Raw genomic sequence first — 12,131 nt, forward strand, 5'->3', positions numbered from 1 at the left:
TACAAAAGTTTGAGAACCACTGTTCTATTGCAACAAATGTGGTCAATGTGCTCCTAAGATATTTCAAAGAAGCCTGTAAGTCAGACATGGACAACAGTTCAAGGCCTTGGTGAGGCTACCTGGTGTATTACATCCAGTTTCGGGTATCTGTAGGGATGTCCAAATTTTGTAAAGTCCAGGGGAAAAGACACTTAAAATTGATCAAAAGGTAAGGAGGAGTCTTAGAAAGCAAGACAGGCTTGGGATCTTACGCAGTTGATAGAATGGGAAGCTGAGAAATTTACTGCTTTATATAAGTAGCTGAAAGGGGAGTGCGGAGTTTGGATCTGTTGGGACTAAACAGCAACACATGCCCACACAATTTAAAAAAAAATTAGTTTAAAGGACAGAGTTTACCATTACCCCATCAGATAGTAATTAGCGTTTGGAATTGTCTTCTCTCAAAGGTATTGACCCAATTCACCTTACAACTATTCAACAACTCGGTACTGGAAGGAGAAAGAAGTGGACAGTTAACCTGGACCGATATTACCTGGTAAACAATGATTCTTGTTCATATACAAATTGGGGTTGGTAAGGAATTCTCTCCAGGACAGATTGGCTGGTACCTTTTTCCTACTTTACCCTAGAGCATGGAGTATCTGTTTCTATCAATTTACAAAACACTTCAAGTCCAAATTTGTGCATCAGTGAATTATTTTGTATCAGTGCCAAAGATTCCCAGGTCTTAATGCCCCAATTAGTAATTGTCTTAAATCAGCGGTTCTCAAATTGTGGGTCGGGATCCCAAAGTGGGCTCGCTTAGACTTGCTGGGGTTTGGAGCTGAAGCCTGAACCCCACCGCCCAGGGCCGAAACTGAAGCTTGAGAGCTTCAGCCCTGGGCGGTGGGGCTCAGGTTACAGGCCCCCGGCCTAGGGCTGAAGCCCTTGGGTTTCAGCTTTGGCCCCTCTACCTGGAGTGGTATGGCTTGGGCTTAGCCCCCCCCCCCACCTAAGTTCCCTGTAAGCTGTGCGGCCGCGCAGCAACCTATTTAGCGTCATGCAGGTGCTCAGGGAACCCGCCCAGGCATTTGCTGCGGTTGGGGGAAGGGCGCTGTTCCTCCAGCCCCAACCTAGCCCGGCCCCCAACCTGACACGGCAGAGGACCCCGGCCCCACCTATGCTATGGCCCAGACCTGCTGGTGTGGCGTGGTGCTTTGTGGCCCGGCCCCAGCCCTGTCACGGTCGGGGTGCCCCTCCCTGAACCTAGCCCCAGCTGGACCTGCAGGGGCTGGGAGAGGGGTTCCTATCCTGTGGCCCCAGCGCTGCTGCGGTGGGGAGAGGCGCCCTGTGGCCCCAGCCCAGGTGCTTCTGTGGGGCGAGTTCTCTCTCCCCACTGTAGTCCTGGAGCACCCTCCTGCACCCCAAATCCCTCATCCCCAGCCCCACCCCAGAGCCCACAACCCCTGCACACAGTCCTCTGCCCCAGCCCTGAGCCCCTTATCCCTGGCCTCACCCCAGAGTCTGCACCCCCAGTCACAGTCCTCACCCCCTGCACCCAACCCTCTGCCTCAGCCCATCCCCACCCCAGAGCCCACACCCTCAGCCAGAGCCCTCACACCCCTGCACCCTAACCCTCTGCCCCAGCCCTGAGCCCCTCATCCCCATCCCACCCCAGAGCCTGCACTTCCAGCCAGAGTCCTCACACACCAACCCTCTGCCTCAGCCCTTAGCCCATCCCCACCCCAGAGCCTGCACCCCCAGCCCTGAGCCCCCTTCCACATTCCAAACCTCTCGGCCCCACCCGCACTACATGAATTTTGTTACATGAACCGATATGAAGGTGATGTGTCACACATCACCTCCATATTGGTGCACATAAAATTCATTCCGTACATGAGTGGGGAATATTAGAAGGAACACTGCCCCACACCCAGGGCAGTGCCCCCCCCCCCCCCTCCTGGGGTCATGTAGTAATTTTTGTTGTCAGAAGGGGGTCACGGTACAATGAAGTTTGAGAAAGCCTGTCTTAAATGATGTAAAAATAAAACAAACCTTTGTAAAATATTTCTGCTCTGATTTTGTCAGAAACTAGATTTAGGAAAAGTTCCAGTCTACATGTTAAGATAAAGGGCTAAATTCTGGCTAAGCATGTGAGGTGCATGGGGAGAGAAAATGAATGCAGAAGGAAGCCTTAAAATTCCCTATTCTCAGCACACCTGCAGAGATATACAATGTTGCAGACAGTACTCCTGGAGCACACAGGACACCTACTTGTATTCCAGACACTAAAGGACGGTGTATAACAGGGGTAGGCAACCTATGGCACATGTGCCGAAGGCGGCACACGAGCTGATTTTCAGTGGCACTCACACTGCCTGGGTCCTGGCCATCGATCTGGGGGGGGCTCAGCATTTTAATTTAATTTTAAATGAAGCTTCTTAAACATTTAAAAACCCTTATTTACTTTACATACAACAATAGCTTAGTTATATATTATAGACTTATAGAAAGAGACCTTCTAAAAACGTTAAAATGTATGACTAGCACAAGAAACCTTAAAGTAGAGTGAATAAACGAAGACTCAGCACACCACTTCTGAAAGGTTGCCTACCCCTGGTGTATAAGGCTGTGCCTCTCCTGTTCATCTGCCAGCAGGCACTAAGGAGTGCATGGTACACTTTTAACAAGCAGCTGCAAGTAGTCCTGTAGAGGGCATTAGACTGATCTTTCGTTACGAACACAGAATGCCCCATGCTATCTGTCTGACCGCTGAAGCTCCTCATTCCAGAAACAAGCAAGGGCGCAACTGGGTCTTTCAGCAAGTACAGCACAAGTAGATACACAACAGTTTAAAGAGGCAGTTTAACTGAGTTGTTCTTTTTTGCTGACCCAAAAATAAAACCAATTTGTTATTCTGAACCTTTATTAAGCGGCTCACATTTCAGTATAAATCACACTAAAAAGATTTTTTAAAAAAGCTATTTACACTACAGTGCTGACACATTTAAAATGAAAAAAATTGGTATAAATAAGCTCTATGGAAAAGCCTGGAATTGTCAAAAAGAATTCTGGCTCATCTTACAAAAAATATATATGTTAAATGTCAGCTCTACTCTAAAACCTACAACTCAAATTATTTAAAGACTTCTTTATGTTAAACCTGCAGTGTTTACAGTGCATCTGGCCCTAAGTGCTTTGATACTTCACAGTTATGGACAGGCACTGAGGAATGTTACAAAGCTACATAAACTATTTTCTGTAACAGATGTGAGGGCAAGTCACAAGCTTGCCTCACAGAATTTATGAATCTTTACATTATTACGTCATTCAGTTTAAAAAGGAATTTAAAACGATATGTACAAACTTAGCACAAAAAGTCATCTTCTCTGTGTCCATGCAGATTTGGATATGTTGAACCCTGTTGTCTTGTATCATACAGACTTATGTGACTTCCAGAGCACAACTTATCCTGTAAGTCGTTGTTGCCAGGTTCAAATTTAGAGTCCACTTCACACTTAAATCCTGTCAATTCAACATTATCAAATTTTCCTTTAACATTCTGACATTCCATATCATTAGGTGCCAATGTCTTCTCAGGAAGATTAACATTCATGGATTCCTCTTTAATTCGGTGAGATGCAATAAGTTCATGTTTTATCTGTGTGAATTCCTGCTGTACATATTTAGTTTGCAGCGTATCTGAAAATTTGGTGTCTTCGGAGGTATTTTTGCTTATTGTACAGATTATGTTGTCAGTCTGAAGTCCAATAACCGAAGACATGGGGTCTGCAGATGTGCCTGCTTCATAGGTGCTTGCATTTTGAGAAACATCTCCCTCTGAGTGATATAGCTTGAGCCGAATGTGCCAAGCCAAACTGCAAACAGCCGAAACTGTCTTGAACTGGTGCACAACATTCCTTGGAATAAAATAAATGTCATTATCATATAATTGAATCCTAGCATATCGAATGCCTTCCCTTCGCAGTTGGTTAAGTTTTGCATCATCAACCCACTGGACACACTGAAGGAGGAAAAATGAGAATAAAGATGAAAAATCTATTCTAAAACAGGAGAAATATTCATGATTAATAATTCACAATAAGCTTACCTGTGAGAGTGGAGGCTCATGCAAATCTAATTGCATTCGCTGAACTACCTCTAAGAAATCTTCAGCATGAAAACAAATTACATCTTTGGTTATACGAGGTTGCTCAGGCCTACAAAAAAAAAAAAATAATAATAATAATAATAAGCAGAGTCAGGGCCACAATTTAAATTGCTACAGACTTTGTTAGTCTCTGTAGCAAGAACAAAGCAAACAGAATCTAAAAATGAATTTCACAACACAAGTTTGAAAAGAAATTTGAAAAAGCCTGTTAGTAACTAGCTCTTCAGCTACCACACACTAACCACACTCAGGAATATAATTCAGTTAACCAGTTTCTACCAGTGCCACCAACAGTGACTGTCTTTCATCATGAAGAAAGGCAGAGGTTAGATGTTCCAGTATATTCTTCTAACAGACTGTCAAGCTAGAGAATGGTACAGACAGTGCACTTGTTGCTCTGATAAAGGACTTCCTACAATGACAAGGGAATATCACCAAATACTTGTGTCCCACCTTTAAAGTTGCCATAGGTATGGAGAGAAATATTCTGACATGCTTCTGGCCAAACACAGAGACACTTATTTATGGGCAACTATTCATCTCAAAAGCTGTCCCCTATGGAATCCTACAAGGTTCAATCATCTCCCCTATATTGTTTAGCCTCTGGGAGAACTGCAGAGATAACATGGGCTGAGATACTAAAAGTTGATGGTTAAATCCAGCTCCATATTTCCTTTATGCCAAATGTGACCAGCATCATCTCCCAGCTTTCTCAAAGCCTAGGTGGATCATCACCTGGATGAAAGTAGCAGGACAAAACAATCTATGCAAGACTGAGGTAATGCTGAAAAGAGGGAAGAATTTATCTCCTTTATAACATGCCCCCCTCGGGGGGGAGGGAAAGATAACCCCAGATTAAGTCAGTCTGCAGCTGTAGGGTCCTTTGGTCACACACAGCAGAGTCCAAACAGCCAACCCTGCAAAAATCCACTCATTTCTATTGGCATCTGGCCAGAAGATTGTACATCAGGCACAGACCTGGCCACAGTGATCCATGCATTAGTGACCTCTAGGATTTGATTACTCTAACTCATAAATAGAATGAAGGCACACAATGAATACAGCAGACTGTCTGATTAGCTCAAGTTGTGGTGAGTGCCTTGCTCTGCCCTTTCCTTCTGCTCCCTATTGAATTCAGAGTCCAGTTCCTCATTTCTGTCTTAATATTCAAAACCCTCCATGAAAGTTCACCTCTCATCCCACAACCATGACTTCCCACAATAGCTGCATCATTCAATTAAACCATGAAACTGTCAACCATAGGGAAGAGGCTCAAGAACACAGGAGAGAATTTTCACAGAAGCTGGACTCCAGATAATGGAACCCACTCTCATAAAAAGCAAGACTTATGTTCCTTATTACTTTCACATCTGAATCCAAAACTCAGCTCTCCTTCAACAGCATACATACACACACACAACCCCACAAACTACTCATGCTATTTCTCCTAAAGGGTAGAAAGGATGAGAGAAATTGGATGCTATTCAAATATTACACTGATGGGGAGGGAGGAGATTTAGTAGAGGTTTTTAGGTATATATTGAAGACAAAAGTAATTGTTGAAGTATCTGTCTGTTCTATTCTGTAATAACATGAATAACACTGGTTGTGGAAATATGTATAGCAGGGATCGGCAACCTTTGGCACGCAATCCGTCAGGGAGATCCGTTGGCGGGCCGGGATGGTTTGTTTACCTGCAGCATCCGCAGGTTTGGCCGATCGTGGCTCCCACTGGCCACCGTTCGCCGTTCCAGGACAATGGGGGCTGCAGGAAGTGGCGGCCAGCACATCCAGCCTGCCTGATGTATAGGAACAATGTCTACCTGAAAATAATTTCTGGTGTAAAATGTTGTGCATACTGGAGTTGCAATTAACAGGATTACTGTAACTAAGTTACTGAAAACATCTTCCCTGTGCGACGGGAAATGCTGCATTAAGTATTGTCAAAAACACAAACTGCAACTCCCTTGCAGGATTGCAAGGCACTTTCTGTGGAAGGGGGCAGACAAAGATATGGAACAGTGTCAGTTCAAGTTTCCCCTCTAATGCCCTGCTAACGTGGCATAGTTGAAGAGGGGCATAACTGGTTTCTGAATGAGGGCTCAACTTTCAAAAGTCTAAGAAACAGCAACCTAACAGTTAATTTAATTGTTTCTCTCTTGGTGTAAAGACTATTGAAGAATAGGGGAGGCAAAAACACCTTCTATAAAAAAGTTTTTGTTTTTAATTCAGGATGTATTTAATAGGTGCTGAAACACCTTGGACTTTAAAAAAAAAAGTCAATTTAAAAAAAAAAAAAAGCTGATTGTGTCCCTTTAACTGATCTTTGTTTCTAATTACTTGGTGACTAACACATGGAGCTACTCTAAGTTCTAAAGAGTTGGCAGACTAAAATTTACAATTAATTTAAAACTGAGATAACAAATGTTTAGGCCATGTGCTGTTTTTCTTCAATAACTTGCAATCTCAGCTATGAAACAGCTAATCTGAACATTTATATCAAGTTGGTTTTGTTTGTTTTATTTAACAGAATAGTGAATTAGTCAGGTATGTAACCTACATCATTACATTAAAACACCAAATTACAAATACTGTGCTAAACTAGGATGTTCCCTTATGAAATTTAGACACTGACAGTACTGTAATGAGAATTTCCAAAGCTTACAACACAAATTGGATGACAGGAGAGGTCCCAGATGACCGGAGAAGGGCTAATGTAGTCATCTTTAAAAAGGGGGAAAAGGAGAAGCCAGGAAACTAAAGACCAGTCGGTTTGACCTTGATACCTGGGAAGCTACTTGGATAAAATATTCCATTTGCAAATACCTGGAGGATGAAGGGGTGATCTCTAGCAGCCAGGATTTACCAAGAACAAATTATGCCAAACCAAACTGATTTCCACCTTTGACAAGGTTATTGGTTTGGTGGACAGAGGGAATGTGGTGGCCATAAGATACCTGGATTTTAGCAAGGCTTCTGACACAGTCCCACATGACATTCTCATAAGTAAGCTGGAGAAACGTGGGCTTGGTAGAATTACCATTAAGGGGATACATAATTGGTTAAACAACCACAAAGAGTGGCTATTAATGGAATGATGTCAGATTAGAAAGAGGTCTCAAGTGGGGTTCCACGGGGATCTGTTCTGGGCCCGGTGTTATTTAACATCTTTATTAATGATCTGGCTGTAGGAAAAGAGAGCATACTGATCAAATTTGTACATGGTGGGGGAGGGTGTTGTGGGGGGATGCAAATAGTTGGAGGACAGAATTAAAATTCAACAGGATCTTGATAAATTGGACTATAGACACCAGAATGAACTTCAACAAAAGCAAATGTGAGGTGCTACACTTAAGGAAGAAAAAAAACAAATGCACAGATATAGAATGGGGGATAACAGGCTTGACATCAGCACTGCTGAGCAGGATCTGGGAGTTGTGGTGGATCACAAACTCAATATGAATCAACAATACGATGTTATTCCAAAAAAGCAAATGCAATTTTAGGTTGCATTAACAGAGGTATAGCATGCAAGTCATAGGAGGTGACAGTACCACTCAGCCCTAGTTAGGCTTCAGCTGGAGTACTGTGTCCAATTTTGGTCACCAACGTATAGAAAGGATGTAGAGAAACTGGAAAAGATCCAGAGGTGAGTGACAAAAATGATCAAAGGGATGGAATGCAAGCCATATGAGCAAAAGCTGCAAGAAATGGATATGTTTAGTTTGGAAAAGAGGAGATTAAGGGGGAACATGATAGTGGTCTTTGGATAACCTGAAAGGCTTCCATAAGAAAGATGGAGAAAAACTGTTCTCTTGTCACAGAGGGCAGGACTAAAGGGGCAATAGCATATTTAGAGTAAATCTCAGGAAAAACTTCCTAACTCTATGAACAGTAGGACTATGAAACAAACTGCCTAGAGAACTCATGGAATCTCCTTCACTGGAGGTTTTCAAAAAGAGACTGGGTAGCCATCTGTCTTCGATGGTTTAGACACAACAAATCCTGAATCTTGGTAGGGGGTTAGACTAGATGACAACTGTAGCCCCTTCTAATCCTCTGGTTCTATGATTCTAATTTGAAAGATATGTGATCATATACATACATTAAAAATAAAAAGAGCAACTGCCTGTGGCTCTGACACTTTAGACAACTTTTTAAATATACAAGAAGTGAAAAGCACCTACAAGCATCCTTCAATCAAAACAGCCCAATTACAACAACTAACCTATTAATATTTTAGAACTGAGTTATGTTCTGACCCCTTGGAAACCTCTAATTATTACAAGTTAGTCAGTCAAAATGAAGAAGCGTCATCTCCATTTTCAGATACAAATGAAGTCTCATTTTTATCCCTCACTCCTGAGCATCATAAACTTCAGAGTGAAATGAAAAAAGTGACACTATTTTTACACGATTTAAAAATTCAGACAACTCAATGCTAAGGTTCCCATAGTGGCCTTAACTTTATCTTGTTGCTTTATGCATTTACATGATCTCATTATACAACTACTCAAACTGGACAATCTGCAATTCAAAGCATCAACTGTTTCTCTTTCTAAAGCCTTTCAAAATGCTCTGTAGATTTATTTATTACTAAATAAGCTTTGTGTTCATGTAATGAGACATCTCTTACAATGTGGATGTGTGCACACGCCCCCACACATGAAACAGGGCAGAATTAATTTTAGTGTGAATTTTAACTCCATTTTCTGACTTGTGATTTAGCTCAACTTTAATGTTTCATCAAAAAGATTGATGTTTTCTTTTACAAAGTATAAAAATTATTAAAAACACATATCTAAGTAATTTATTAGAGAAAAGTATAAAAAGATTTAAAAGAAGAGAATGCTTTATAGAAAGCTCATTTCAGTCTTTAATCATTTTTCTAATAATGTTGTAATTTCTATAGGCCATGACACCTGTAGTTAAGGGGTCTGCAAATGTTGAAAGGTTGAAAATCACTGCTCTAGAGTCAGAGAGGTGCTTTTGGTGTATATATACACTGCAACATAAGCCAGTGCTTCAGCTCAGGCTCAAGCCTAACCCACTTGCATCTACACTGCTAACCCAGGACTTGGACCCCGCAGAGCTGGAAGTTCTGAGCTCGAGTTAAGCCAGGACCCAGGGTCCGAGCCCTGTTGCTTTGCAGTGTAGATGCAGCCCCGCTTGACTTAGGTCCCAGGAATCAGTCAGAAGTATCCCACAATTCCATGGGACAACTTCCTTAGTCCTTTCTATCTGAACAAATTTACTGAAAATGGAAGTCCCCTTCCTCCCCCCACCCCTCATTTCCAAAAGGCAGCAGCTCAGGTCAGCGTTAATCCATTATTTTCTGATCACTGATCTGCAAGCGCACTATCAGAGAGCCTCCTGGGTTTGCAATGGAGAGCAAACTGATCAAGCCTTTTGCAAAGCGAGCTGCTTCCTGGTAACATGCAGGGTGGGCAGTAAAGTTTTCCCACAATGTACTACAGTCCTATGGCTAGAGCAGCCACATTTTGGGAGGGGGAGGGAGAGTGAGGGTGGAGGTGGGGGAGAGGGAAATGCTAGGGATTCAGATGTGGTTACTTTGACTGAGGTCTGTGCACTGCAGTGTGGACGCTAGAGCCCTAGGTTCGAGCAAGGGTTAGCAAACTCTTAACATAGGGTTAAAATACAATATAGACGCTCAAATCCAGGGTTCCCTAACATAGGTCCCACTAATCCTGGGTTTACACTGCAGTGTAGACATACCCTTACTGTCCCCGTGAAAAATCCATCCAAGGCCATAAACTTTGAAAATCCCACAGGCAACCTCAATTCTGGCATTTCCTAATCTTTGAGTGCTTGACTTTGCAATATTAACATTCTTTAATGCATTTTTTTGTGTATGTAATTATTTTGTTGTTTCTGGGTTAATATATCTGGGAAAAATGACAAGTCTATTTATTTATTTGTGAGTTTTAAAAAGTTTGTCAAGGTTGCCTAGATGGGTGCTTATTAATAATTTGTGTATATCCAAGTAAATAAGCCAAACAATGGAATAAATCTAAAAACGTTATAGATGGCTTGCAAAAGAAAAAAATAGGATTTTTGTCCTTTTTTTTGTTCATAATGATGTATAATGAAGCTATGGAAGTTTAATGTTCTGTCTCTCTCCCCCCTCCACAAAAAGTATTTTTTTGCTGCCGCTTCAGAAATTCTGATCTTGTCTACCCTGAAAGACACTACAGTGGCTGAATAACTAGTGAAATCTCAAGACTGAAAGCTGAGTAACTCAAAGGCAAAGAAATGTGTTGGGCTATTTTAAGTTATTTTTATTAACATTTACAATTCTAATACCTAATGAACACCTGGGAGAAAGGATATCTTTGTTAAAGATTCAAATACTCCCACCATTTCAGTTAAATATGAAGAGTTCACAAATTCCAAGAAATCCTTTCACAAAACTAGGGAAGCCATGGCACAACATAATATTCCTGATCTTTCTAAAAGAAAGAAAGACAAGCTGATTTTTTAAAATGAAAAATCATACAAAACAAGAAGGCAAACTAGATAATCATAATAATCACTTCTGGTCTTAAAAATCCATAAATGAATATTCTTTTATTATCTTATCAAGCAGTCAACTCCATTGCCATCTTGCCACCTGAACATTACCAATTGTTGTATAAGGATAATTTAGAAATAAGTCAATACAGCTAATACCCAAGTTCCCTCTGGCAAAAAATGCATAGCTTGAGATGTACTGGACAGGAAGCAGAAAGGTATCAAAGACAACAGTGGATGAAGGGTTATTCTTTTTGATCGTTCTATTTCAGAAAAAAATTACACTAAGGACATTGGAATCCCAAGACAGTATATTACCTAGGATATTTAGACACTCTGGGTAAAGGTACGTTTCTTCCCCTCCCACAAAGTTGCATACATGCTTGCCTTCTTTCCCTGATAAAAGCTTAAAGATGACCTGCAAAATGATTTTAAATAAATAGGAATTGTAAGTTTGTTCTTTTGTTTCATAACACATTAAGGTGGCCGGAAGAATATTTTTCTTTATTTTTTTTTGTTTAAACATTAGAAAAGCAGGAACATAAAATTTAGACTTCTGCTGAACAATCACTGGGCAGCATACATGTCAACATGGAATAGAAGCAACTTATGTACAACACAAAGGACCAAAACTGTGAAATGCCTGTCACACCATAACTGACAAATAATGCTTTTTAGCTATAAAAACAGTCATTAAGGATGTTTATTCACTGGGAATAAACAATTTAAAAAGAAAACTGGAAGAACAAGTTCCATCACTGTGTTCAATGTACAGATGACCAGGATTCCTGGCTGCACAGCAGCCTCTCTGGCTTCCAAGTTCCAGAGGCAGCAGGATAGATAAAGACTGATGGTTAATAAACAAATCTATTTAAAATTAAATTTGAAATCATGACAACCTATGTCAGGGCCTAAACTTACTATAATTATTAAAATCATTTTAAGTAAATAAAAAATATGCTACATCAATGACCCCTACTCAAAAGTTTAAGAAGTTAAAGGGTGCTGCTTTTTAAACTATATACAGAGCTTGGGGAAAACATCTTCTGAGGTCAACTCAAGCTCTCTGCCGATTGAAGTCACTAAAACACAGGATTGGGGACTTCAACAGCAGAGTCCAGGGAAGGGTCTTGTGGCCTGCAGCATGCAGGGGGTCAGACCAGATGATCATAATGGTCCCTTCTGACCTTAAAGTCTATGAGTCTATGAGTTTATAAACGTATTACAATGTCATGTACTGTATTAAGTTACTAAATCATATTCAGTGTTCATAATGAAGGAATGGGTGGTATTTACATTTTGTCAAGTGTCTGTACTTTCAGTTTCTGTTGTGGAGAAAAGCTTTAGCCTTAATTATTTTTGGTTTCAGCTTATCCAGCAGATGTAGAGAGAATATTTTCTTTATTTGGACTAGCTATTCAAAGCTGAGAAACCAACAGGGAGTTGAAAA

At 41.1% G+C, this 12,131-nt stretch overlaps 1 protein-coding gene across 4 annotated transcripts in view; it reads right to left on the reverse strand.

The window, feature by feature from the left end:
• Nucleotides 1-2,579: 2,579 nt before the first annotated feature.
• The window catches only part of RSBN1L (round spermatid basic protein 1 like), an 89,240-nt gene continuing 79,688 nt past the window's right edge, over nt 2,580-12,131 (reverse strand). For 2 of the 4 annotated variants that reach the window (XM_034765911.1, XM_034765893.1), the window contains 2 exons: nt 4,091-4,199; nt 2,582-4,003 (listed from right to left, as the gene is read on the reverse strand). In XM_034765911.1, the coding sequence (XP_034621802.1) occupies nt 3,347-4,003; nt 4,091-4,199 (766 nt within the window). In that variant the 3' untranslated portion in view covers nt 2,582-3,346. Of the gene's footprint in view, nt 4,004-4,090; nt 4,200-5,844; nt 5,974-12,131 lie in introns of those variants that run through there. The other 2 variants (XM_034765902.1, XR_004645172.1) reach the window with 2 other exon arrangements.

This window comes from Trachemys scripta, chromosome 1 (genome assembly GCF_013100865.1).
Source record: "Trachemys scripta elegans isolate TJP31775 chromosome 1, CAS_Tse_1.0, whole genome shotgun sequence".
In the NCBI taxonomy this organism is placed as follows: Eukaryota; Metazoa; Chordata; order Testudines; family Emydidae; genus Trachemys; species Trachemys scripta.